The 24,893-nt window shown below is 41.7% G+C and overlaps 1 protein-coding gene across 2 annotated transcripts in view; it reads right to left on the bottom strand.

The window, feature by feature from the left end:
• DOCK2 (dedicator of cytokinesis 2) overlaps nucleotides 1-24,893 on the bottom strand; it is a 448,549-nt gene that overhangs the window by 317,729 nt on the left and 105,927 nt on the right. For both annotated transcript variants that reach the window (XM_032158599.2, XM_032158600.2), the window contains exons 23-25: nucleotides 20,324-20,432; nucleotides 8,028-8,098; nucleotides 6,171-6,277 (exon numbers count right to left, since the gene is read on the bottom strand). In XM_032158599.2, coding sequence (XP_032014490.1) covers nucleotides 6,171-6,277; nucleotides 8,028-8,098; nucleotides 20,324-20,432 — 287 coding nt within the window. The remainder of the gene's footprint in view (nucleotides 1-6,170; nucleotides 6,278-8,027; nucleotides 8,099-20,323; nucleotides 20,433-24,893) is intronic.

The following is a 24,893-nucleotide window of genomic DNA, read 5'->3' as shown; positions in this document are numbered from 1 at the left end:
GCTGGCATTTGACAAATATTAAGTCTCTCCCTTTAAGTTGCTGTTGATGTCATTACTATTGTTATGGTTAGTACTGTTATACAACGGACAAAATAGATGCATTTTAATAAGCAGCAACTGGGTCTCTGGCACTCTGCTAGTTGTTTTTCATAAGTTATCGCATTTCTGTAGCTAAAGAAGCTACAGCTCAGAGAGGTTACTTGTTCAAAGGAACACAGCTAGTATGCAATCAAGCCAGGATCCAAAATAAGGATATCCTGAATCAAAGGTCTCTTATTCTATGACACTCCTATTTTCAAGTTTTTCAAATTTTTTAGACATGGAACCCGAGGCTCAGAGATGTTACATAAGATCACCAAAGTAATAACCACTAGAATAAAATCAAAAATTGACAAGTGGGACCTAATCAAACTAAAGAGCAAAAGCAACTATCAACAGCGTAAACGGAAGACCTACAGAATGGGGGAAAGTATTTGCAAATGATGCATCTCACAAAGGTCTAATATCCAGAATCTAACGGACTTAAACAAATTAAGAAGCAAAAATAACAACCCCATTAAAAAGTGGGCAAAGGACATGAACAGACACTTCTTAAAAGAAGATATACATGCAGCCAACAAGCATATGAAAAAATGCTCAGCATCACTAGTCATTAGAGATATGCAAATCCAAACCACAATGAGATACCATCTCTCACCAGTCAAAATGGCTATTACGAAAAAGTCAAAAATTGGCCAAGCACAGTGGCTCATGCCCATAATCCCAGCACTTTGGGAGGCCGAGGCAGGCAGATCACCAGAGGTCAGGAGTTTGAGACCAGCCTGGCCAGCATGGTGACACCCCATCTCTACTAAAATACAAAAGCCAGGCACAGTGGTGCACCTCCCAGCTACTTGGGAGGCTGAGGCAGGAGAATCACTTGAACCCAGGAGGTGGGGGTTGCAGTGAGCTGAGATCGCACCATTGCACTCCAGCCTGGGCGACAAGAGCAAAACTTGGTCTCAAAAAAATAAATAAATAAATAAATATAAAAAGTCAAAAATTAACAGATTCTGGTGAGGTTTTGGTGAAAAGGGGATGCATATACACTGCTGCAGGGAATGTAAATTAGTTCAACCACCATGGAAAGCAGTTTGGAGATTTCTCAAAGTACTTAAAACAGAACTACCACTCGACCCAGGAGTCCCATTACTGGGTATATACATAAAGGAAAATAAATCATTCTACCATAAAGACATAAACATGCATAAACATATGCCTGTGTATGTTCATCACAGCTTTATTCACAATAGCAAAGACGTGGAATCAACCTAAACATGCGTTGATGGTGGACTGGATAAAGAAAATGTGGTACATATACATGATGAAATACTATGCAGCCATAAAAAAGATTAAAATCACATACTTTTGCAGAGCACTGATGAAATCAGAGTCCATTATTCTAAGCGAATTAACACAGGAGCAGAAAATCAAATGCTGCATGTTCTCACTTATAAGTGAGAGCTAAACATTGAGTCCACATGGATGCAAAGAAGGGAACAATAGACACTGGGGCCTACTTGAGGGTAGAGGGTGGGAGGAGGGTGAGAATCAATAAACTGCCTATCGGGTCTATGCTTATTACCTGTGTGACAAAATTATCTGCACATGAACACCCTGACATGAAATCAATTCATGTAACAAACATGCACATGTTCCTCATGAACCTGAAATAAAAGTTGAAAAGAAAAAAAAAAAGGTAGTAACTGCTAAAGTCAGAGGGTTGCTTATTCCCAGCCCAATGCTGCAGTGATATGATGATTAGAAAAGATATGGGCACAATTATTTCCATCCCTCTTTCCCCCAACCATTGTCCAGCCCCTTGTACACTGTGAATGGAGGACCCGGCATCTCCAGATACTGTGGGCAACAGATGAGAGGGAAGAAGGAAGCTATGCTTTAATAAAAGGGAAACTGGATGCTTTGCTCAAAGAACAGCTTCTCAATAAAGTTCCCAGTGAAAAAACCCACCAGCTGAAAATAAACCTTGAAAGAGCTTCCAAATCTCTGTCAGGTGTCTGTCTGTCTCCCTCTCTCCCTCCCTCCCTCCCTCTCCCTCTCTCTCTCTCTCTCTCTCTCTTTCTATCAGTCTCTCTGTGTGTTTGTTTTGGAAATTTGAAGAGAAATTTCTAGCAATGTGGATCCTAAAGCAGTTTACACTGAACCAGATGGTGCCTCTGATTAGCATCAGACTAAAAAGACACATTTCTTGGAGATGAGGTTCTCGTAGGGACAAATCTGTTTCAAAGGCACAGAGGGTTTGCTTTTCTTCTAGACTCCCCTTGGAGCTTTCTCCGGGCATATCTGTGCATCCTTTCTCCTGTCATCACCACTACGCAGGTCTGAGCTTGTGTTGGAGAAGACAGCAAATTAGTGTTTATAAGTTTCTTAGTTCTCCTCTCACTGAAGCCTGAAGTCATCCACATGGAGCAAGACATTCAATGTGGGAACCTGGCTGGTGCTGACTCTTACTCCTGCAATTCCCAGGCTAACTAGCCACATGTGCCACTAATGCACCAGCAACCCAAGGAGACCCATTCTGTGACTATTCCCATTTTACAGATGTGGAAATTAAGACTTGCAAGGGTTAAGTAATTTACTCAATATCACAGGTCAAATCAAAGTTGAGGCTAATTGCCTCCATAAGGAAAACAAGGAAAAAACTTTGTGGGGTGTGTGTGTGTGTGTGTGTGTGTGTGTGTGTGTGTGTGTGTGTTAAAAGAGCCCTGAGAGGTAAATCATCAGACAGGATGGCTGTCAAGTGTCCAAAACTATGTAACTATGTTGGAGCCTGTAGTAACACAAACAATGAAGTGAGAAATCACAAACATTTCACCTTGACCTCTACTTCTTCTAGGCATAGGTAACATGTTCCCTTTACAAAAACACTCTAGGGAAATAAAAATTGAAAACAACAACAACAAAAAAAACACATTCAAAGTCAGAATGGAAAGCATGTACCAACCAAGGCCCTTTTATTCATTAGGTCCTGTGTTTCTCAGACCCTGAGGAAAACCATGTAGCTTAGGGTTATGTGCAACTATCAAACATTAAGGGACTCCCTTATTGCAAGGAATTTAAAGGTCAGCACGGAAATTGGCATCAGCAAGAAAAATAACCACAACACCAATAATAACAATTACTGCTTAGTATGAGACATTATCCTGAGCCCAGCGCGGTGTCAAGTACTTTAAATGCATCATCCATCTCATTAGCCCAGACGATCACCCTCTAAGACAGACGTTATTGTTCTTATTCCCATTTTACAGATGAGCTTACTGAGAATCAGAGAGGTTTAGAAAATTACCCATAGTCACATAGTCATGTAAAAAGCTGAACCAGGAATTAAACTCAGGTCTAGTGTGACCCAAGAACCACCGTCCTTAACCAGTAAACCCTTCTCCACCTTCTCCATAGGATCCTCCCGATGACAGGCCAATAGTCTGCCAAAATCTCAGAAAGTGCTTAAAAGCCTTCTGGCCCCTCTGCTTAATGTCAATACAAATGTTCAAGGCTGTGAGTACAAGCAACTGTCACTGAAAATACTCCAGGCAATTTGCACATCTGGCAGTTAAATGAGTGCAGGCTCAAAGCAAATCACGTCCCCAAGGCACAGGACACTTCACAGGGAGAATAACAGGAGGAATTTCATTACTGCTCAGACTTGGCCAGAGGAATCACACTCACCTTATTTAAGGGTATAAAGAGAGACGCTCACCCAAGGGCAATGGACAACTAGTAAGCATAATGAATTCAGGTTTTATTCATTGGGGACTTGAGGATTTAAGAAAGGGGATGAGCTGAAGTTTCCCTTTGGGACTATTTTGGTAAGAGGGCTCACTTAGCAAACAGATGGTGGGAGAGGAGTTACCTTTCAGCTGTGAGTAAGGGCATACGACTTTCACATGTGAGCCGAGCATGGCTACACTAATTACACTTTGCCTCCTCTTTGAAATGGGTCCCCAAAGGACACTTTGTCTACCTCTAGTCTTTATGTATTTAAAGGTAAGAATTTTGCTTTCTTTTATAACTGTGTACAACGCCAGGGCTGGCCTTCTGTCAGTTAATATTAATCAGAGGGTTTTTACTAAATCTGAAACCCAGACACACAGCAGGACTGAGAAGCAGCAGCTGTCCAGCCTGCCCTGCCATGATGCTAACCCTCAGAGGCCTCCTCCCAGCCCTGGAGATGTGGCTGCAGTAAAGGAATGACTCCAACTTCCAAGAGGCTAGAATTGACACCACATGCCCAGCCCAGGCCCGTGCTAGCACTCCATCCGGCCTCAATGCCAAGCTGGGCCCCTGACAATGACAGTAGCTCTGAACGATGAAGGAGAGCCAAGTAGCCCACTCCCTGCTGCCTGTGCCACACCATATGCGTAGCTAGAGTCGTCCTTGTCATGTCCCTAGGATGGGACTCGATTTTTCTCTGCGGTGGCACCACCTGAAATCCTGAGAGGGGCTTCCAGGGCAGGAAGGGGCAGACATATTTCAATGCTTTTGGGGTGAGGGCAATTTATTTGGAGGTGGAAATCAGAACTTTAAAACCATTGAAGTCTCACTTTAAAAAGGCACAGTACACAGGATACCAGGATTAGTCTCCGTAACCTTACAAAACCACCTGGCTCAAACAAACTACATATTTATTGGATTAATCTGTTGTCACACATCTGTCTAAAGGGTCAGGAAACCACACACATAAATATTAAAATCACAAGAACATTTTCATCCCCACATCCTCCTCCTACCCTTAACTCTGGGGATAGGATACAGACAGCAATTTTGGATGCACCATGTTAACCAGGCATTGGAAAAAAACATCTTTACAGTGAAGTGGTTCCTGAATATTTCTGTGATTACCAGGCAATTTGCATAAATATTCAGGCTTCACTCCCTGAATAAATTCCAGTTGGGTGATGGCTGATCCTCTGAATTCTAAGACCTTTTGTTTCTTGCACAGTTTGCTTCTCATTTTATTATTGACACCAGTGTGGATAGAGAAATTGAAAATTGGAAAGGTTGGGTCTTAGGATACAGAAAAAAGTATTGACCCTGAAAAGTCATTTCTTCACCCTTACAGATAGGAGTGAAGGAATGCAGTTTCTGAATAGGTCATTCTATTACATGGAGCAAAAGGCATGATCCATTTTGAAAATCTAGGCATGCAGAGCATTCCTAGAGATAAGGTAGAGGATGAATACGAGCTTCCGAATCCTGCCTGATCAAAGCTGGTGGAGCTATCGACATCTAGTTGACTGACCTTGAAAATAGGGAACTCTAACTCTTCTGCCAGTGGGGCCCAGTGGTGACCAGTTGAGGGTAAGCAGAAGCTCTGATCATAACTTCTGTGCAAATCCACTGTCATTCCATGATCTCCCAAAAATATATACCATTAAGTGAAGAAAGGCAAAGTGCAGAACAGTTACATACCATGCTACCATTTGCATGATAATAATAAAGAGTATATAGCATATACATAATTGATTCCACACCCACAGAGTGCACATAGAAGCAAACACAAGAAACTGGATATGCCTTCGCCACTGGAGAAGGGACTGGGAGTAGCCAAGCACAGGGTCTGGAGGGACCCTTTCCACATGGTACCCTTTCATACCTTTGCATTTTCATCCATGTAAATGCATTACCTTTTCCAAAATAATTTACATTTTTCTAAAAACTTTAAAAAATGTTAATTCCTACTCAATTAGACCCTTTGAGCTAGATCTCAGGAATTAGCATTTTAATAAGCTCTCCAGTTTATTCTTACACATTCAAAATTTTGAGAACTTCCCCGTGAAAGGCTCTTTCTACCAAAAGGAAATTTATCCATTTCCCTTTGAGTTAAAGACAGCAATAATAAACCATACAGGGGGAAAAAAAAAAAAAAACCTCATTAAACTTTCTCAAGAGAAATAAACAATGCAACCTCAGCTTTCCTAAAATCAATTTAGATTCTGATATCTAAGTTGTCAGCTACTTTCTACTTTTTGCATTTATGCAGACCAAGGGAGTTGTGAGAAAAGAGATGTTATAGTCACTGGACAGGTTGCCCTCTCCTGCCAAGCTTCCCCAAAATGATGTGGGGTTTATTGGCCACTTACCCCACCCCAGCAAGTGTGCTGTGTACTCACCTTGCTTTTTAAAGAGGTTGCTCTGGACTATCTCATTCATAGACTGTACTTTCTGCTTCTGGAGTTTCACAGGAGGGATGCAGGTGTAGAACTCATACAGGAGTTGGCTGAGGGCAGGAAAAATAGGAGCTGGTAGAGCAAGGTAGACCAATGTCTCCCACCTCATAGCACTTACAGTCCATCCCTGGACCTCTAGCTCTGGGAAACCCCCAAGTCCTGGCAGAGCATGAGGTGCAAGGTAAGCCTTTAGTAAAAATGTACAAGTTGTTCTTGGTATAGAATATTAGTAGCATTAAAAGAGACATAAAAATCTGAAAATACCAATAGCCCTGAGCAGTTACTGTGTACCAAGCACACACTTTGCATTTTGCATTCATTATGCCAAGTAGACTTCATAACTCTATAAGCTATATACAATACTTATCCCAATTTTATAAGTTAGAAAGCTCAGGTTTAGAAAGGCTAACTTTTCTAAGGTTATGCAGCTAGGAAGTTAAAGAAACAAGAGTTCAAAACAAGGTTCTGACTTCATTATCATACCATTTTACTTACAAACGTTCTATGCTTGGTAATGCTTTACGGTAAGTCTTAAAATCAAAAAGGACTCTAATTTTTTAAAAAAACTATGAAAAACTGTGGATTAGAACCAGTTTGAGACATCAGAAGGCAGACAGCTCTTCCCAAATAGGGTGAGAATCAAAATACCCTGAAACAAAATTATAGTCCTTGTCGGCTTTCCAAAATAAACTTATTGTATTCATTCATTCTTTCAAGGACTTATTAGACATCTACTTAATATGAGACAGGCAAAGCACAGAGAAATGGGGATACAATGGAAACAGACTGGGTCCCATTTGGCATGGAACTTACATTCTAATAGAGGTCATCAAATGACACAGAAGCAAACAAATCAATACACAGCGATGTATGCAGTGGAGGAAATAAATAGGGAGCTGTGTCAGAGAATAATGGCACAGGAGCTGGGGGAGAAATTTAATTTATTTACAATATCCAGTGGTGGCTTTTCCAAAAAGATAGCATTTAGCCTGAGGGTCTAAAGGATGAGAAGGAGCTAGCAAAAATCTTCCATATGAACAGAAAAAGGACATCCATGAAAAAACTGGTGATATCTGAATAAAGTCCAGAGTGCAGTTAAGAGAACTGTATCCATGTTAATTTCTCAGTTTTTATAAACGTGCCATAGTTATTTAAATGTTAACATTAGGGGAAGCTGGGTGAAGGGCATATGATAACTCTCTGTATGTAACCTTTGCAACTGTTTTCTAAATCTGTAAGTATTTAAATATAAAAAGTCTTTAAAGTCTGTTATCTGTAAACTACAATAAATTTTTTAAAAAGAAGAAGGTATATCTAATTGAAATGCCCCTATTCCAACAGCATAATCACATTAAAATAATGTATTCATCTATGAGCTGAACGTAGTTAAGAAGTAGAAGGCAAAAGGGAGCTGTCTCCATTATCTCTTTAGGTATGCTTAGGCTGTTTTCCATTTGCAGCTGTGGGGTCTACAGGGCAAAGAGTGGAACCCAAAATAATCTTCAGGCCCAGGTGAAATGGAAACATTTATCTTAAACATCAATTTTTTTTAACCTATATGATTAATTTTCATATCATCAAAGAGGGATGCTTATTACACACTTGGTTTTCACCAAAGTCTGGCACAAGAAAACCAAAAGGTAAAAACACCACAGTGGAAACTCTGAAAACGTCCCCTGCCACAGGTCTTCCCCATCCCCAAGCTGAGTGCCCATCTGGAGCTCCCCATAAGAGGCCTCCTCCCACTCTGAATCCCTGGCTTGCCAACAGAGCCCAAGAAAGTACAACATAAGCTCTCACCTGAGTAACTTTGCATCAAAGACCGTTTCTACATCATGCAGGACAGATGGGATGTATTTCAAAGCCGCCACCTAGGTGGAATGTAAAATACATATGAGTGACCCTCACATCAACAAGTCTGTGCTGGCAAAGAGGGTACTTTGCAGCATGACACAGATCAGAGGAGAATGATCCTGCATCCTGGACATTACGATATTGATGGAAGCCTCTATATGGACATCAGAACATAAGCACGGACTTCTTTGTATACAAAATTGAAGTCACAACTCCTGTCTTCAAGGAGGCAATAACATAGACTAGAATGACCACAGACCTTGTAGTTCTATAGATCTGCAAATTCTGTTTCCACACCTTATTAGCCATGTGGCTTTGGACAAAACACTTAACCTCTCAGACATTTACATATCTGTGAAATAGACAAAGTTATATGTATTCTGAAGGATTGTGAAGATTAAAAATAATATATGTGAGGCATCCAACAGAGCACCAGGCCTATTTTAGTGCTCAATAAATGGTGACTTATATTATTAATGGAAGATAGTGTACTTGAATTGCCTTGCTGGTGGCAAGTTATCCATATTTCCTCTCCCTGGCAACTTTGTGAATAATAGTGGGCATGTTTTGGTCCACTAGCTGGGTTGGGAAAGCTGAGCATTGTAGTGGATTGCTTCCTCTCTTCAAGTAACTGAGGCATCCAGAGATAGAAGCCACACTCACCCCCTGCATAGCAACACCACTTGCTAAGCAGCAGGGCAGACTACAGTTTCAGTAGAAAGAACTGTAAGTCACGTGAATAAAAATAGGATCTAATGGAAGTATGCATTTTTTATTTATTTTTCTGTATATTTTAGATGTTGTTATTAACACGTATCACCCTTTAACAGTCAGACTGAAGTAAAAAAGTTGTGAAAATTACTTTCCTAAAGAAAATCTTCCTCCTAGCCATATACAACTGAGATTCTTACTTAACATAAATAATGATTATGATTATTGTCTAAGAATTTACAACAGGGCAGACGCTGTACCAAAGACTGCTAATAGATTATCTTATTAGTTACAACCCTGCAAGGGAAATATTATTTTCCTAAATAAGGAATCTCTGGTGCATCACAATTAAATAACTAGCCTGGGGTTGAAAAGTTAGCAAGTGGAGAGCCAGGATTCAAATTCAGGCAGGCTGCACTTAGAGCCATTTCTTGTAACCCTTAAGCTACATGGCCACCTTACTCAAATAGCAATTCTCTCTCTCTCTCTCTATGCCTTCATCCTCTTTTTATTCTTGTTTATAATTTTTAAATTTTAAAAAGTCAATACTATATGTTTGATGTAAAAACATTCATACCAGATAAGGCTCTAGGGTGAAACTTGTTTCCAAAGTCCTAGATCGCATCCTCCTCTCGGTCCCAATCTCTCCTCCCCAGAGAGGGGAAGACCACTGTAAGTTAACATTGTGGTGAATTTCCTTCCAGACTGCTTTCTATGCATGAACCTACGTGTGCATGTGTGTGCATGTAAATATACAGGTCTACAACTTGCTTTTTGTAGTTAACTGCACACCAGTGGCATCCTGCCTTCTCATAGAGTGGATTCTTTTCATTTCTAACCACTGCCCAGCACTGCTCAAATGGGTACATTATACCTTCTTCAACCCACCCCTGATAATAAGCTCCATGCTATTGTCAATTTTTATTATAAATATGTGGTAAAAAAAATACTGTTTGTATATCTGTAAAGATCCTTGTAGGATAGATTGTTCAAATAAGAATTAGTGCATGAAAATATATAGACAACAAATTTTAGGAGAGATTGTCAATTACCTTAGATGATACAGTAACCAATTTCCTTTAACTAACTGTTCCTTTCCCCATAACCTTGCTACCACTGAACATACAATCTTGTAGATTTTTGTTGATCTGATGTGTAATTTGCAACTCTTTGGTTGCTAGTATGGTTGGGCATCTTTTCCATATTTATTGAACATCTGTATTTACTAAATTGCATGTTCATATCCTTTTCTATTCTTATTTTGGGTATTTTTTTCTTATTGGTTTATAAAATTTTTCATGCATCATTAATATTAACCCTTTTACAGTAACATATTTTACAAGAATTTTCTCCCACTTATCCTGTTGTTCCATTGCATAGAAAGATTTTAATTTGCAGGCTGTCATATTTGTCAGACTTTTTCTTTATGGTTATTGGATTTCATATCTAGAGATTTATTCTTTATTCTTTTAAATGTAGATTATAAAATAAAACAACATTCCAAAGCCATTGTCTCTGAAACTATGTTCTATTGGAACCTCTTGTCCCATAGGATGGTGCTAGATATTCTGCAGGGGAAAAGGGTTTGCGATCAAAGAATTTTGGAAAGCATTGGTTTAAGCAAAGATAAACCAGTGAGTTTTTTTTTTAACTATAGAACTTTTCATAATTTTAATATGCTAAGAAGCATTATGACATTCCTCCAGGCAGTCACAGTATCCAGTACATTCCAACCTAGTTGGTCAAGGACCATCTTTATCAGGAAACATCAAGCAGATGTAGCAAAATCAGATGACTGCAGGGCTAGGCAAGCAACAGAAAGAAGTGATATGGAATGAGGACAGGGCAGTGGGAAGTGATGAGGTGTGTGGATTCCATTCTCTGCCTAAAGACTCAGTTATTCCTATTCAACTGTTTTAACACTTTGATTTAACGCTTTGATTTGCTAGACAAATCAAACACAAATGCAGGCTGCATTTCTCCCAGAGGCTACTAATTTACAACCACTAAAGTCTAAAGGGATACCATATACTGGGGCATGTGCCCTGAAAAAAGGCTAGTCCAAGCACTTCATTTTTTTTTTTTTTTTTTTTAGACAGAGTTTCGCTCTTGTTGCCCAGGCTAGAGGGCAATGGGGTGATCTCAGCTCACTGCAACCTCTGCCTCCCGGATTCAAGCGATTCTCCTGCCTCAGCCTCCTGAGTAGCTGGGATTACAAGTGTGTGCCACCACGTCCAGCTAATTTTGTATTTTTAGTTGAGACGAGGTTTCACCATGTTGGTCAGGCTGGTCTTGAACTCCTGACCTCAACTGATCCACCCGCCTTGACCTCCCAAAGTGCTGGGATTACAGGCATGAGCCACCATTCCTGGCCTGGTCCAAGCACTTCTAGCAAACTTTCTTCATCCACTCTTAGGCCAAAGAACATAGAGTCCACAGGGCCATGAGCTCTCCACCCAGCACCTCATGAGCCTAGGCTCATTTCTTCACTCCTTGAGCCTCAGCCTCTTCATGATGTTGTGTGCTGAGTCTCTTCCCATCTCATTACTCAAGCACTGGCCATCATTCCCCACACCTGGACAGATTATAACGCGTACTCATCACAATTAAGACCAAAGTGAGAAACACACACAGAAACAAACCCCTGTGGGGAAAGGCAGGACTTCAGTGTCTGCTGCGAGTTGCTGGCTTTCAAGAGCTGCACGTCATTCCAGGACTTTGGAGGGACACGATGGAACCACAGTTATCAGGAGTCTCCACAGCACGCGCACTTACACGCTTTAGCTATTAGCAGGGAGCTGCACAGGCTGTGGGAGGGGCTGCTCAGAAGGAGCCCATCTTCCCAGCCTCCCACTCCAGGCAGGCAATACCGTCAAACGAAGCAAGTAGCTGTCACCTGAGTCTCAGAGGGTTTTAGCAACATGACAGGGGAGTATTAAATTTGCATCTAGTCCAGGCAGCCTCACAGAGAAGTGGCAGGCCTGTGGTTCTTTTTCCCAATGGGGACAGCCCATCTTTGCCTCAGGAAGTTTGCCAAGACTATTGTCACGGTCAGCACTGGTCAGAGGACTTCTGTCTATGGTCTTGCCCTGACGCACCAGGGCAGGTGACAACAGGCAAGTTCAGGAGGTGCCAGCACCAAATGCTCCCAGAAGGCAGAGCACCTCAACCATAAGACCTATGGGACACTCCATTTGTTACATGTTTCTAGATCTGTCAACCTCCTAGGAACTGAGTTTTACTCTTCTATTATTTTTTATTTATTTATTTATTTTGAGATGGAGTCTCACTCTGTCACTCAGGATGGAGTGCAGTGGCACAATCTCTGCTCACTGCAACGTCCACCTCCCGGGTTCAAGCGATTCTCCTGCCTCAACCTCCTGAGTAGCTGGGATTATAGGCACCCGCCACCACGCCCCGCTAATTTTTTGTATTTTTAGTAGAGACAGGATTTAACCATGTTGGCCAGTCTGGGTTCGAACACCTGACCCCAGGTGATCCACCCACCTCAGCCTCCCAAAGTGCTGGGATTACAGGCTGGAGCCAGTGCACCCAGGTGTTCTATTATTTTTACTCTCATTATTACTACCATTCTTCTTAAAATAATATTGTATCATTATTACATTCATTCCATAGTCTATATTCCTATATTGTGTATAATACTTAAAACGTACATATGTATATATACATAGACACATAAACATACATGTGATGCATATATACACATACACATATAATATGATTATGAATTACAGGGTTTTTAAATGGGAATAATGGCTGGGCATAGTGGCTCATGCCTATAATCCCAGCATTTCAGGAGGCTGAGGGATTGATCGCTTGAGCCCAGGGGTTCAAGACCAGCCTAAGCAACATGCCAAGACCTCATCTCTACAAAATATATATATAAAAAAAATAGCCAGGCATGGTGGCACAGGCCTGTGGTCCCAGCTACTCAGCAGGCTGAGGCAAGAGGATCGCTACAGCCCAGGAGCTAGAGGGCGCAGTGTGCTGTGTTTTGCTACTGCACTCCAGCCAGGGTGACAGACAGAAACGCTATCTCCAAAATAAATAAATAAATAAATAATAAATAAAATAGAACCATTATTGGAAACTGTTTACACACCAAATACTTTACATGCATGATCTCATTTAATTTTTTTCAACTACTCTATGAGTGGAAATTGTTAATCCCAATGAGAAAACTATGGCACAGAGAATAGGTTAAATAACTTGCCAGAAGCCATGTAGCTAATGAGTAGCAAAGCAAGGATGTGTACCCAGCTCTGTCCAGCTGGCTCTTACCCAGTACGTCCACTACTGCCCACCACGCTGTAGGAAAGGCATTCTATCTCGGCAAGTGGGGAGGATTCAGCAGGGGCGAGAAGGCTAATTTGGAGGAGGAAGTGGAAAAAGAGCTTCCCCCACCCTTTGTAAGAATAGTTTTTGAAAATAAAATGCAGTTCTTCTGACATCCCTTAAGTTAAGGATCCTCGTTACCACATCTATAGGGGGTTGCAAGAATGGCCAACAGGAAAATGTTTGCTATCTCACTAATTAGATGATCATGTGGCACTGAGTTAATTTCCTAGATTAATGGTCCACTCTGAACCCCTCTGCCAAAGGCCAGATACATCCTTCAAGAAGAGAATCAAACCCAAAGCAACCAATAGTGGTTTTACTCTCCCAGAGGTAAATCAAGGGAGGACACTTGAGATCATTGCTATCTAGATGGACTTCACCAGAATTAGAAAACAGCAAGTGTTTAAACATAACAACAAAAACCAAAACCAAACTAGCATGCCTCCAAACTCAAAGGGACTTGTCTGCTGAGTGCTCTCAGGCTTTCCCATTCTCTCTTTCTCTTTCTCTGTCTCTTTCCTCCCTTTCTCTCTCTCTCTTTCAAACACAGTGACCAGTGTTGGTGCCAGTAGACACAGACTTCTGGCCAAAATGAACATGTCTTGAAATGATACACAGTTATGCAAGAATGCTACCAGATAGCTTCCTCATTCAAGAGCCACAGGCATTCAAAACAAGTATTATTCCCATCAATTTTTAATCCTTTTATTTTAGCCAAGCAGTAGATGATCAGGTTCCATGGAAACTGGAAAAATGATGTCACGGAAATTCCCCGCAGCATGACCATAAGAAGGCAGTTTCCTTTGAGATGCTGAGTTGTCCCCGGGGAAAATAAATGCAGCTCTCTCAGGACATTCAGCCTCATCACTAATCTCTCAGGCAAAGTGAAGGGAACGGAACCCACAGGTTCCAGAATATGTGTGTTTCCATCCTTTCTGTAACTCAACTTCATGGGGTCCCCTGAGTCTTATCCACCTGGCATTTTGCCAGAAGATTTGGGTCTTAATGAAATTATGCTATTGCTTGGTGGTGATTAAGAACTCAAACTCTGGACTTATACAGCCAAAATTTAAATCCAAGATCTACTAATTTTCAGCCAAGGTAAGTCACTTAACCTCTTTAAGCCTCATTTTCCTCATTTGTAAAGCACAGATAAAGACTATTTGTCTTTGCATATAGTCTTTATCTCCGCTTTATACCAAATGTTCTCACTCATAAGTGGGAAAGCAACAATAAGAACACAGGGTGGGGAACAACACACACAGGGGCTGTCAGGGCGTGGGGGGCGAGGGCAGGGAGAGCATCGGGACAAATAACTAATGCACGCGGGGCTTAAAACCTAGATGACAGGTTGATAGGTGCAGCAAACCACCATGGCACATGTGTATCTATGTAACAAACCTGCACATTCTGCGCACGTATATCATGGAACTTATAAAGACTATTTGTCTTATAAGGTTGTTGTTACAAAGATCAACTGAGCTAACAATATATGTAAAGCTTTTAGCTCAACACTTGACACTTAATAAACACTGAAACATCAAACTAAACAAAATGATAGAAGTAATTATTTTATTTTATTTTATTTTTAGACGGAGTCTTGCTCTGTCACCAGGCTGGAGTGCAATGGCGTGATCTCGGCTCACTGCAACCTCCACCTCCCGAGTTCAAGCAATTCTGCTACCTCAGCCTCCTGAGTACCTGGGATTACAGGCGCCCGCCACCGCGCCCAGCTAATTTTTGTATTTTTAGTAGAGGCGAGGTTTCACCATCTTGACCAGGCTGATCTCAAACTCCTGACCTTGTGATCCGCCCTCCTCCGTCTCCCAAAGTGCTGGGATTACAGGCGTGAGTCACGGCGCCCGGCAGTATTTATTTATTTATTTGTTTATTTTAAGAGACAGGGTCTTGCTTTGTCACCCAGGCTGAAATGCAGTGGCACAATCACAGCTCACTGCAGCCTTGATCCCCTAGGCTCAAGTGATCCTCCTGCCTCAGCTTCCTGAGTAGCTGGGACCACAAGTATACACCACTAGGCATGGGCAGGCCCCCATGCCTAGCTAATTTTTTTTTTAAATTTTTTGTTGAGACAGGGTCTCACTATGTTCCCCAGCCTGGTCTTGAACTCCTGGGCTTGAGACATCCTCTCACCTCAGCCTCCTAAAGTGCTGGGATTACAGGCATGCACCATTGTACCCAGCCATATTCATTCATTCATTCATTCAGACAGTAGATATTTGAGCACTTTCTGTGTGGCAGCCATTGTTCCAGACATTGGGGATATAAATGGCAGAGTCCCCTGCCCTCCTGGACACTCCAGGGGCTTCATTAGCGTGAGTGGCATTCACAGTGGCCAAGAGAGCATGTCATTCAATACAAGCTGTTCATTTAATTCCACTTGTGCCATCAAATTGGAGCATTATGAAATACCATGGATCGTAAGGAAAATGGGGCAAATTAGCCTGCACAACATCACCATATGCCTTTTACTAACATTTGAGCTCTATCTAATTTACAAGTGTGTGGTGTTGACCCTCTGAATCTGCCATCAGTTTTATCAATCACGCTCACAGGGCTGGCACACACAAGGACTTCTGAGCATGTGGCCCATTGTTGAAAACACGTGGGAATCCCTGGCCTAAACCTTACCTGTGGCATAGGGAATAATAGTGCTTTGGAGGCAGATGACCTGGGAGGATTCAAATCCTAGCTCCAGCACTATGAATACGTGTAATTTGGGATGAACTATTTAACTTTATGAGCCTCCTATGGACACTGAGGATAGTGGTTCCTTGAAGATCTCTGGGGGTGGGATTTAAAACACTGTATATGAAGAGCCCAGTTCCATGTCTGGAACATGGTAGGTACCCGATCAGCAGAAAGTGTTTTTATTGCTCCTCTGCTCTTTGAACTACTGGCTTTCAATTTTCCGTGGTCTTGGTGAGCTGCTGCCATGCCCACTCAGAACAATAAGAAAAACCACAGAAAGCAATTCACAGAAGCTGGGTGAACATTAGAGATGGGCAATAACTTGCTTAGGTTTCAGAATTCACAGTGGACACAGCTGAGATTTGAACCAGATCTGCTCTACTCACAATTAAGCTGGTCACAAATGAGGGTTTCCAACATAAGCCGCTACCCAGCTGGATGTGAAAAGTATGAACCAGGAACATCAACCACGGGCATTCGTATCCTCTGCACCCACCCAGCACTTACAGCTGATACTAATAGCTCACACCCCGTGCAGGCTCAGAATCAAGACTCCAGTCACCTCATACTATTTCACTAGCTGAAACTTTGCCATGCATGTTTTCGTACAGTCACTTCTTGTGGGTTTATTCTCTTAAGAATGTGTATCTATATTTCTTGATGTAACTGAATAACTGAATGTCCTAACACTATTTAGTCTTGTGAAACAAAATTAGGAACACAAATACCCACCTTCTGAATCCTCACTAGTAAAATACCCAAAAAGCTTGTTTTATGAGGAAGTAAAGGAGGAAGAAGTATAAATGACTAAAAATGATTTAAACCAAATTATGTAACAGGCTTTATAGTTCATGTTTCACATATATTATTTTATTTCACCCTCTCAATAATCCCCTAAATTACACATTTGTCCTTCTATGTTACAAAGGATAAACTGAGGCCCGGAAAGCTGAAACGATGTGCCCAAGGCTACATGCCCGCATCTCTCTGGTCAAAAGCCAAAGATCCTTCTCCTGCAGCAATCTCAAAGTCTAAAGAAGATTCCTTGTGTAGGATTTGTTGACATCACACAGGCTTGACCCCTCTGCCCTCATCATTAAGTTCTCTTCACATGGTACTACTCTCCATATTAGAATATAACTTTAAATTCTTCTTTGATAACTTTTCAACAGCTATGTAAATAGGTGGAAAGCATCATTGTTTTTATGAAAATCCCTGATGCTGAATTTGACCGTTAGAGAAAATTGAAAAAGAGATGAAGCCCCTTTCTATGTCTCTGGGGTGGAAATCTATGAGAACAAACCAACAAACCTGGCCCAAATTGTAAGGAAAGCAAGGTATTTCTAACACAGCTACCCAGACAAGAACCACCTGGGTAAAAAGACTTATGCCAAAACCATAATAATCGTATTAGTTCACTACATTTGCACAGCATTTTATAAGTTGTTCTTTTGCAGACAATGTTTATTTGATCCTCACCCAGACAATGAAATCTTATAGATGAGGAAACTGAGGCATTGAGAAGTTAAGTGACCAATGTAGGGTCATGCAGCTGATAAAGAAGAGCATTCCTGTTGACCAGGTGTCTTCAGAGTGGCAAATGCTCACTTGTTCCTCTTTGCTTCCTTTTTTTCTCCTTCTTTCTTTCCCTGCCTTCTTACTTTCTCTCTCCCTTTGTTCCTTCCCCGAATATATTTGTAGCCCATCATAGGGAAACAGGTGCTGAAATTAGAAAGAGTAGCTCCCCAATGACCTATTCCCTCTTCCATTCTTCTCTCTCTCCATGGCACCTCAACTTCTTTGGGGCATCAGTGCCTTTCTCCTCTGGGATGAGAAACTGGCTTTATCTACTGGCTCATCATTTCTGCTCTTTCACACTTCAGCTTCCTTGGAGCTTATTTCACACCTGATTCAACCCTATAGCCTCTCTCATGGCGACTGGTCATCCTTGGCTCTCTCCGGATATCCCAACACCGTGTGGCTGCTCACTGGAAGCTCAGTTGCTTCCAATGTGATACAGATGCAGTGGCTGGGGGGGCTCCTGCCGCATGTCCTCATGTTGTCCCCTGCTCCTGCTATCCCCTTTGTCAGAGAATGATGAGGGGGTTAGGAATATGAGGAATATGTTTTTTGTTTGTTTGTTTTTTAACCAGGAGGGGGTAAGGGAAAAATAAAAACTAAAAGACTGCAGTCCCAACTAATCCAAGGGAAGACATCCATCCCCAGCAGGGGCTAAAGAAACAGTATAAAGAACAGGCTAATGTCGTGGTAGTGAGTATGGTCTTTAGAGCTGGGCAGGAACAGATATGAATCTGAGCCATCCCACTTTTCAGCAATGGTGCCTGGAGGAAGCTGTTTCAACTGTCTGAGCTTCAATTCCCTCATCAATAGAATAGAAACCTTAAGATGTATCCCTAGCGTAATACATTAATTAATTCAATAGATATCTACTAAGCATCAACTAATAAATGATTATTAGTTGAAGACACACTAATCATTGCGTTTTCAACACTCAGAATAATCCTCATGTTAGGATTAGAGAACTCATACGATTATTATGGTTTTGGCATAAATCTTTTTACCCAGGTTCTTCTTGTCCGGGTAGCTGTGTTAGAAATGCCTTGTTTTCCTTGTGATTTGGGCCAGATTATGCTGGTTTCTTCCCATAGATTTCCACCTCAGAGACATAGAAAGGGGCTTCATCTCTTTTTCAATTTGCTCTAAGGGCCAAATTTAGCCTCAGGAATTTTCATAAAACCAATGATGCTTTCCACCTATATATATGGCTGTTGAAAAGTTATCAAAGAAGAATTTAAAGTTATGTTCAAATATGGAGAGTAGTACCATGTGAAGAGAACTTAATGATGAGGGCAGAGGGGTCAAGCCCGTGTGATGTCAGCAAATCCCACACAAGGAATCTTCTATAGACGTTGAGATTGCTGCAGGAGAAGGATCTTTGGCTTTTGACCAGAGAGATGTGGGCATGTAGCCTTAGGCACATCATTTCAGCTTTCTGGGCCTCAGTTCACCCTTTTATAACATGGCAGGCCTAACATGTAATTTAGAGGATTTTTGAGAGGGTGAAATAAAGTAATATATGCGAAGCATGAAATATAAAGCCTGTTACATAGTTTGGTTTAAATCATTTTTAGTCATTTATACCTCTTCCTCCTTTACCTCATCATAAAACAGAAGCTTTTGGGGTTTTTTACTAGTGGATTCTATAGGAGGGTATTTGTGTTCCTAACCTTGTTACACAAGACCAAATAGTGTTAGGACATTCAGTTATTCAGTTAGATCAAGAAATATAGATACACATTCTGAGGAGAATAAATTTTAGAATTATCAGGATTATTCTGAGTGTTGAAGACATATATGAATAAGATAGCTGCCTTCCCCAACACACAGGTTTCCACTCTTTGTTAAATTAAAGGAAGCCATCAGCAGAGTGGTTCTCAAACTTTGCTTCACAGTAAAATCACCTGGGGAATTTTTAAAATCCCCTGGCCTAGGTCACACTCCAAACCAACTAAATTAGAAAGTCTGGTGGTTGTAACCAGGCATCAGAATTCATTAAAGATCCTCACACGATTCTAACGTGCACAGTCTGGAACCCATAGCATGAGAAGCAAACATTCCCCAGGTTGACTTCCGCCTCTGCTTCCTCACCTTCATTCTAGCTAAACACTAGTACCTCATTAATTCTAACCAGTGCCTGGACATCCCAGGCATAATGGATCTTTAAATTAGCATCTAAAAGAATAACATTGATTTAAAAAAAAAAAAAAAAGCAGCAGCAGCAATCTGCATTAACTCATTGATTTAGATAAATGTGTTTGGGCTTCGTTTATTCACATCACATCAGGCACTCCCAGCTTCCCCTACCTGCACCCCCAGTGCTTGCAAGTACATTCTGTGAAAGTTCTGAAGTCTCCCTGAAACAGCCTCTTCATTCAGACTCTTGGCTGCTCAACTCCTTCCCAAACACAGGGATAGGCCTCACAGTTTCTCAAAGATTTGCAGTCTTCACAGATTAGCATCGTGGACCACACATGAGAGGACTCATTCTCTCCAAAGTACCTCTTGTTTATTGAGGAGCCCTCTTTAATCCCAAAAGGGTCCCTGACTTTACGTTGTCGAGAATTAAACTTAAACTCAGTTTAAGAGACTGCCACCATTAACTGTTCTCTCCATCGGAAGTGGATCCAGTTTGACTAATTTCCTTCTAGGTAACAAAAATTTCAGAGCTATTTTAAAAGAAGGCACTGCTAGCTTCATGGGTAGCAAACAATAAATACGTTTTCTCTTGTCCTGAGGAGTCCTTGGTCTTTAACCAAGTGGCCAGCCCAGACCTTCACTGGACACAAGTTTGCATATTTCAGCAAAAGAAGATATTATCTTAGCATGCTGTTATTTACTGGATGGCCAAGGAGAAGACAGATTTTACTGTAGCATAAACCAACCTGCAAAAGGATGGTGGTTTTGTGTTGGCTTTTCATCAGATTGTTGATGGATTCAAAGAGCCGTCTCATGGATTCTTCAAACTCCATCTGTTCTTTGCCTTCATAAAGCCTGAAACAAGATATATCTGGGTCATTTCTCAAGCTAACAGACAATACCTTTAAAAGTGTGTACTAGGCACAAACTTCATTTAAAATTTAAAACAAAAAGGAGTGGGAGGTGGGTACTTCAAGGAGGAGAGGATTCTGCAGATGCTGCGTGCATCATTCTCTCAAGGGGAAAAGCCTCATATCCACCATACCCAACAGAAACCCACCAACTAACAGGGCATATGCCTTCTGCCGTACTTTTTTAAACCCCAAGGAAACCCCAAAGGAAGGAAATTTGTCTGAGCTGAGGAGGCATTAATAATTTCACCCTTCTGCAACAATCAGAGGAAAGATTGTGGTCATCAGATTTTCAAAGTATCTTAGAAACATCAAGGAGAAATATTTTCAAATGCACTGCCATTTCCGCCACCCATTGTCTGCTTGTCGGATGAGTCCCAACAACCCATTTTATGTCAGGGGCCATTGCCTCCCCTTCCCTCATTTCAGGAGTGTACTTATTACCTTAAGCCTTTGTTTCTCTGATTATAAAGTCCCTACACTGTGAAACATGTAAACCTAATTGAAATACATAACTTAGAAGGTGAGACTCCTCATTAATCCAACCAGGGAGGTTAGCTATTGTCGATGTTTTAATGGCTATCCTCCTAGGGAGTTTCAATGCCTATAATAATATACAAGTGTAAAATTGCATAGAACCAGTCCCTCATGTAAAACCAGTGTCCATCAACCTGCCTCTTATCAACCCCTTCCCCCAGCCTTAGGAGTGTTGTTCAGCTCAAGGCTTCTCCAAACAAGCGTTTATCACCAACCGTGAAATATCCGCAGCCTAATCTGTGGCATCCAGTGTGAAATGCACAGAAGAGCACTCCTGTCTCCAATTCAGATAAAGAGAGTCTCTCCTGTCACAGCCCTACACGCTCAAAAAGCTCCTCAGTGTGCCCGGGCCTTGGCAAAGGTGCTTTCCTAGATAAAGCAATGACACGCTTAACAGGTTTGTTTGCTCCTCAACCACAGAGCAGGCCAGCCAGTCACGGCCCCCTCAGCACTGTCTCTACAAAATCCCCATCCTTCCCCTCACCCTTCTTCCCTGTCTTTCTACTTTATTTCTCTGGCTCTAAGTGTGTGCCTGTTCTGTTTATCTTCTTGAGTGTTAATCACTCTCTTTCACTCCTTGGGTCTCTATGTCTTTATATCTAGTTCTCTCCCCACCCTCCCCCTGACTTCATCACTCTCTTTCTGTCTTAGTCACTCTCTGTCTCTCTTTCCTTCTTTTTCTAACTAACCCCCTCTCTAAAGCCCTCCTGAAGTCAGAAGCGTAAGTGAAGTCAGTGCTGAATGTTCCCGTTGGTTATGGGGACTCAGCAATTGCTGCTGACCTTCTGGGTCCAGCTCGAGGTCACAGAGACAAGGAGTGTTGAAGTGGCTATGTGCCTAGGGCTCCTCATTCTCTTCCTCTCCCTAGCTCCATAGCTCCCTCTGCTAAGTCACCCCTACCCGGGCTTTTACACTGCTCACTGCTGAGCCTTTTTGTTCCACCACCAGAGATAACTGCCACAGCGTATGTATTCTAGAGTCAATCTGCTTTGGGTTCAAATCCCCACTGCCCAGCAGGCACTTTATTACAAACAACAGCAAACATTACAGAGCACTGCTCTGCTCCAGGCACCTTCCTGGATGCGTGGGAAATCACTCACTCCTCACAACCACAGCATGAGGCAGGCACTAGTATCACACCCACTTTACAAATTAATGAAGCTCACGCAACATGCCAGAGAACACCAGGCCAGTGAGTGTCAGAGCCAGAATTCAAAACTGGCCGTCGGCTCCTGAGCCCAGCCTCTCAGTCTCTTTGCACACTGCTTTGCTCTACACTTTACTGCCCCCTTAATTTCTACAAGCCTTGGGCAAAGTGTAAACCATAACAGTACTGTGTCAGAGGATTGTGAGGATCGACCCACATGGGAAGTGCTCAGCATGGGTGCCTGGCCCCAGCGGATGTTAGCGCCTGCCGTACTGTTGTCCATTGGAAGAGTAGCATGATTATCATTGCTCTCATCCCCACTTCACAGATAAGGAAACAGAAAAACTCTCAAGAGGTTGAAACTTGCCCAGATGTCATCAAAGTGGAAAAGATGGGACCAGAGTACCCTGTCCTTGACCTGGCTGAAAAGAGAGGATCCTAATCCAGCACGGTGGTGGTCAGCCTCCCCATGAGATCACACCGTTTGTCTTTCTTTGTGCCCACAGCCACCAGCAATCCCTAATGGACTGTCCACTCATCACGCCTTTTGCCTTGAAGTCTGTTACTCTTTCCATGAGGCACAGCTGCCTGAAAAGGCTGAATGAACTCCATCACCATGGCTGCTACTGGTCTAGAGTATTGAACCTGCCCACTCTGTCTCCCACTCACATTTAACACCCAGACCTGGCTGCCCAAGCATTTACAGACGCATGGGCTCTTTCTGTAGGGTGTACCTGTGTGTGTGGTGGGGGGTTCTGCCCAGATCCTCCTGGGAACCATCTGCTCCTCCAACAAGGCTGGGCTCCAGCAACACTTTCTTGCTGGTTGGCCTGTCCAGTCCTACTCTCCATAACTGAATGGCCCCCTGGCAGTTCTCCTTCTGGAATTTGTCATTTTTAAGAAAGAAACATAAAAACAGGCTTTTTTGGAGTTATCTTAATGGCAGCACTCCAGGGGGAAGGGTCATGAGCTCCTGCTGAAGAGATCCCTGAGGCTGTCCTGGTTCCCAACTTCTCTGTGTCTCATTATTTAACTTTTTTTTGGATTTTATGAGCTGCACAAATATCTTTAAAATAAACTCTCCTTTTTGCCTAGACTAGCCCTGGCTGGTTTCCTTTCAAACCCTCACTAGTCAGAACTTGGCAGAGTAGAGCCAGCTTCTTCCTGCAGCCCCCCTGAGTTTGAAACCAAGAGCTGCTGGGAAGTGCGGTGAGCATTTAGTTCTTGCTCTTATTGTACAGATGAAGAGACTGAGGGCCAGAGAGGGCAAGTGACTTGGCTTCACCATCTTGTAAATATTATGTGACTGAACTGGAAGGAAAAAGGCTTCTTAGTCTGTAAGACTAAACCAAGGCTCTGCTCAACTTTAAATTTTGTAGGAAACTAAATTTGATTTTCACGAGAAAGACAGCAGTGATCTGCTCTATGTCACAGACTGTGCCAATGATATTGCTTGAACCAGAACCAGGTATTCTTCTATGTTCTCAGCATCTAACAGGGGAAGGCAGATAACACAAATCCCAGGAAGCCATGATTAGGGGCCTCCACTCCAGTGGAAATCCAATCTGCTCCCTGCTATTCATGTCACAAGTTAAGGGTCTTGACACCACACTTGAATCCAGGGATGAAAATATATCCTGCACCTGCCTAAGTCTTATAAAGGATAACAAAACAATTCTAGGAGGAAAATGGGGGAAAATTTTATATATATATATATACACATATATATGTATACATATATGTATATACATATACACATATATAATGTAAATCTTAAATTTATAATTTAAATATAAGTTTATACAAATTTAAATATAAATCATAAATTATATATTATCTATATGTCTTAAAATATAAATATATATATAAAATATATATACATATTTAAAAATATTTACTTTTTTTTTTAGCTGAGGAATGGCTGGGAATGGGAGGAAGAGTCACAGGACATGACTACAGCTGGGAAGAAGAAAGAAAAGAAAAATCTATTTCATATAAAGGGCTTTGCTATCAAGCCAGACTCCTCCATATACTTGCTGTGTGGCCTCAGTTAATTACTGTTCTGAAATTTTACTTTTATTCCATAAAATGGAATCCTAATGCTCATTCAAATGGTTATTTTGAGGTGAAAAACATGAGATAATTCTTTTCAAGTGCTTAATATTGTAGCTGGCATTTAATCAGCATTAAGTAAACATTAGAAATTCTTGTTCTCGATTCCTAAGCACAGAAGTGATTATTTGGGTGAACTCTCTGATCTGAGCATAAGAAGAATATTTTGTAAGATACAGGGCCTCAATATGTCGCCCAAGCTGGCCTCACACTCCCAGACTCAAGTGATCCTCCAGCCTCAGCCTCCTGAGTAGCTGGGACTACAGACACATGCCACCAATGCCCAGCTATAAAAAGAAATATTTCAATTAAGGAGTGACTAAGGAAAAAAATTCATAAGGGTTTTAGATTATAAGGAAGAAGTAACCTGATGACAGCAGGGTGATTAAGCATTGTGGGACCCCCCTTGAAAAGCTTGAAAAGAAAATAAAAATGCCTCATCTGTCTGTGATTCTTCAAATGTGGCCTTGAAGTCAAGGGCACAGCAGATGTAGCTCCCAGGTTCTTTTTTAGCGCTTGGTCTCTGTTATAGCTTCAGGATGTAAACATTTCTTCTGGCCTAGAACGCCTGGAAAGATACTTCAGAAACCAGCAGATTTTGCCAGGGAA

This window comes from Hylobates moloch, unplaced genomic scaffold, assembly GCF_009828535.3.
Source record: "Hylobates moloch isolate HMO894 unplaced genomic scaffold, HMol_V3 SCAFFOLD_6, whole genome shotgun sequence".
Lineage (NCBI taxonomy): Eukaryota > Metazoa > Chordata > Mammalia > Primates > Hylobatidae > Hylobates > Hylobates moloch.
This window is presented reverse-complemented; position numbering and strand designations above follow the sequence as displayed.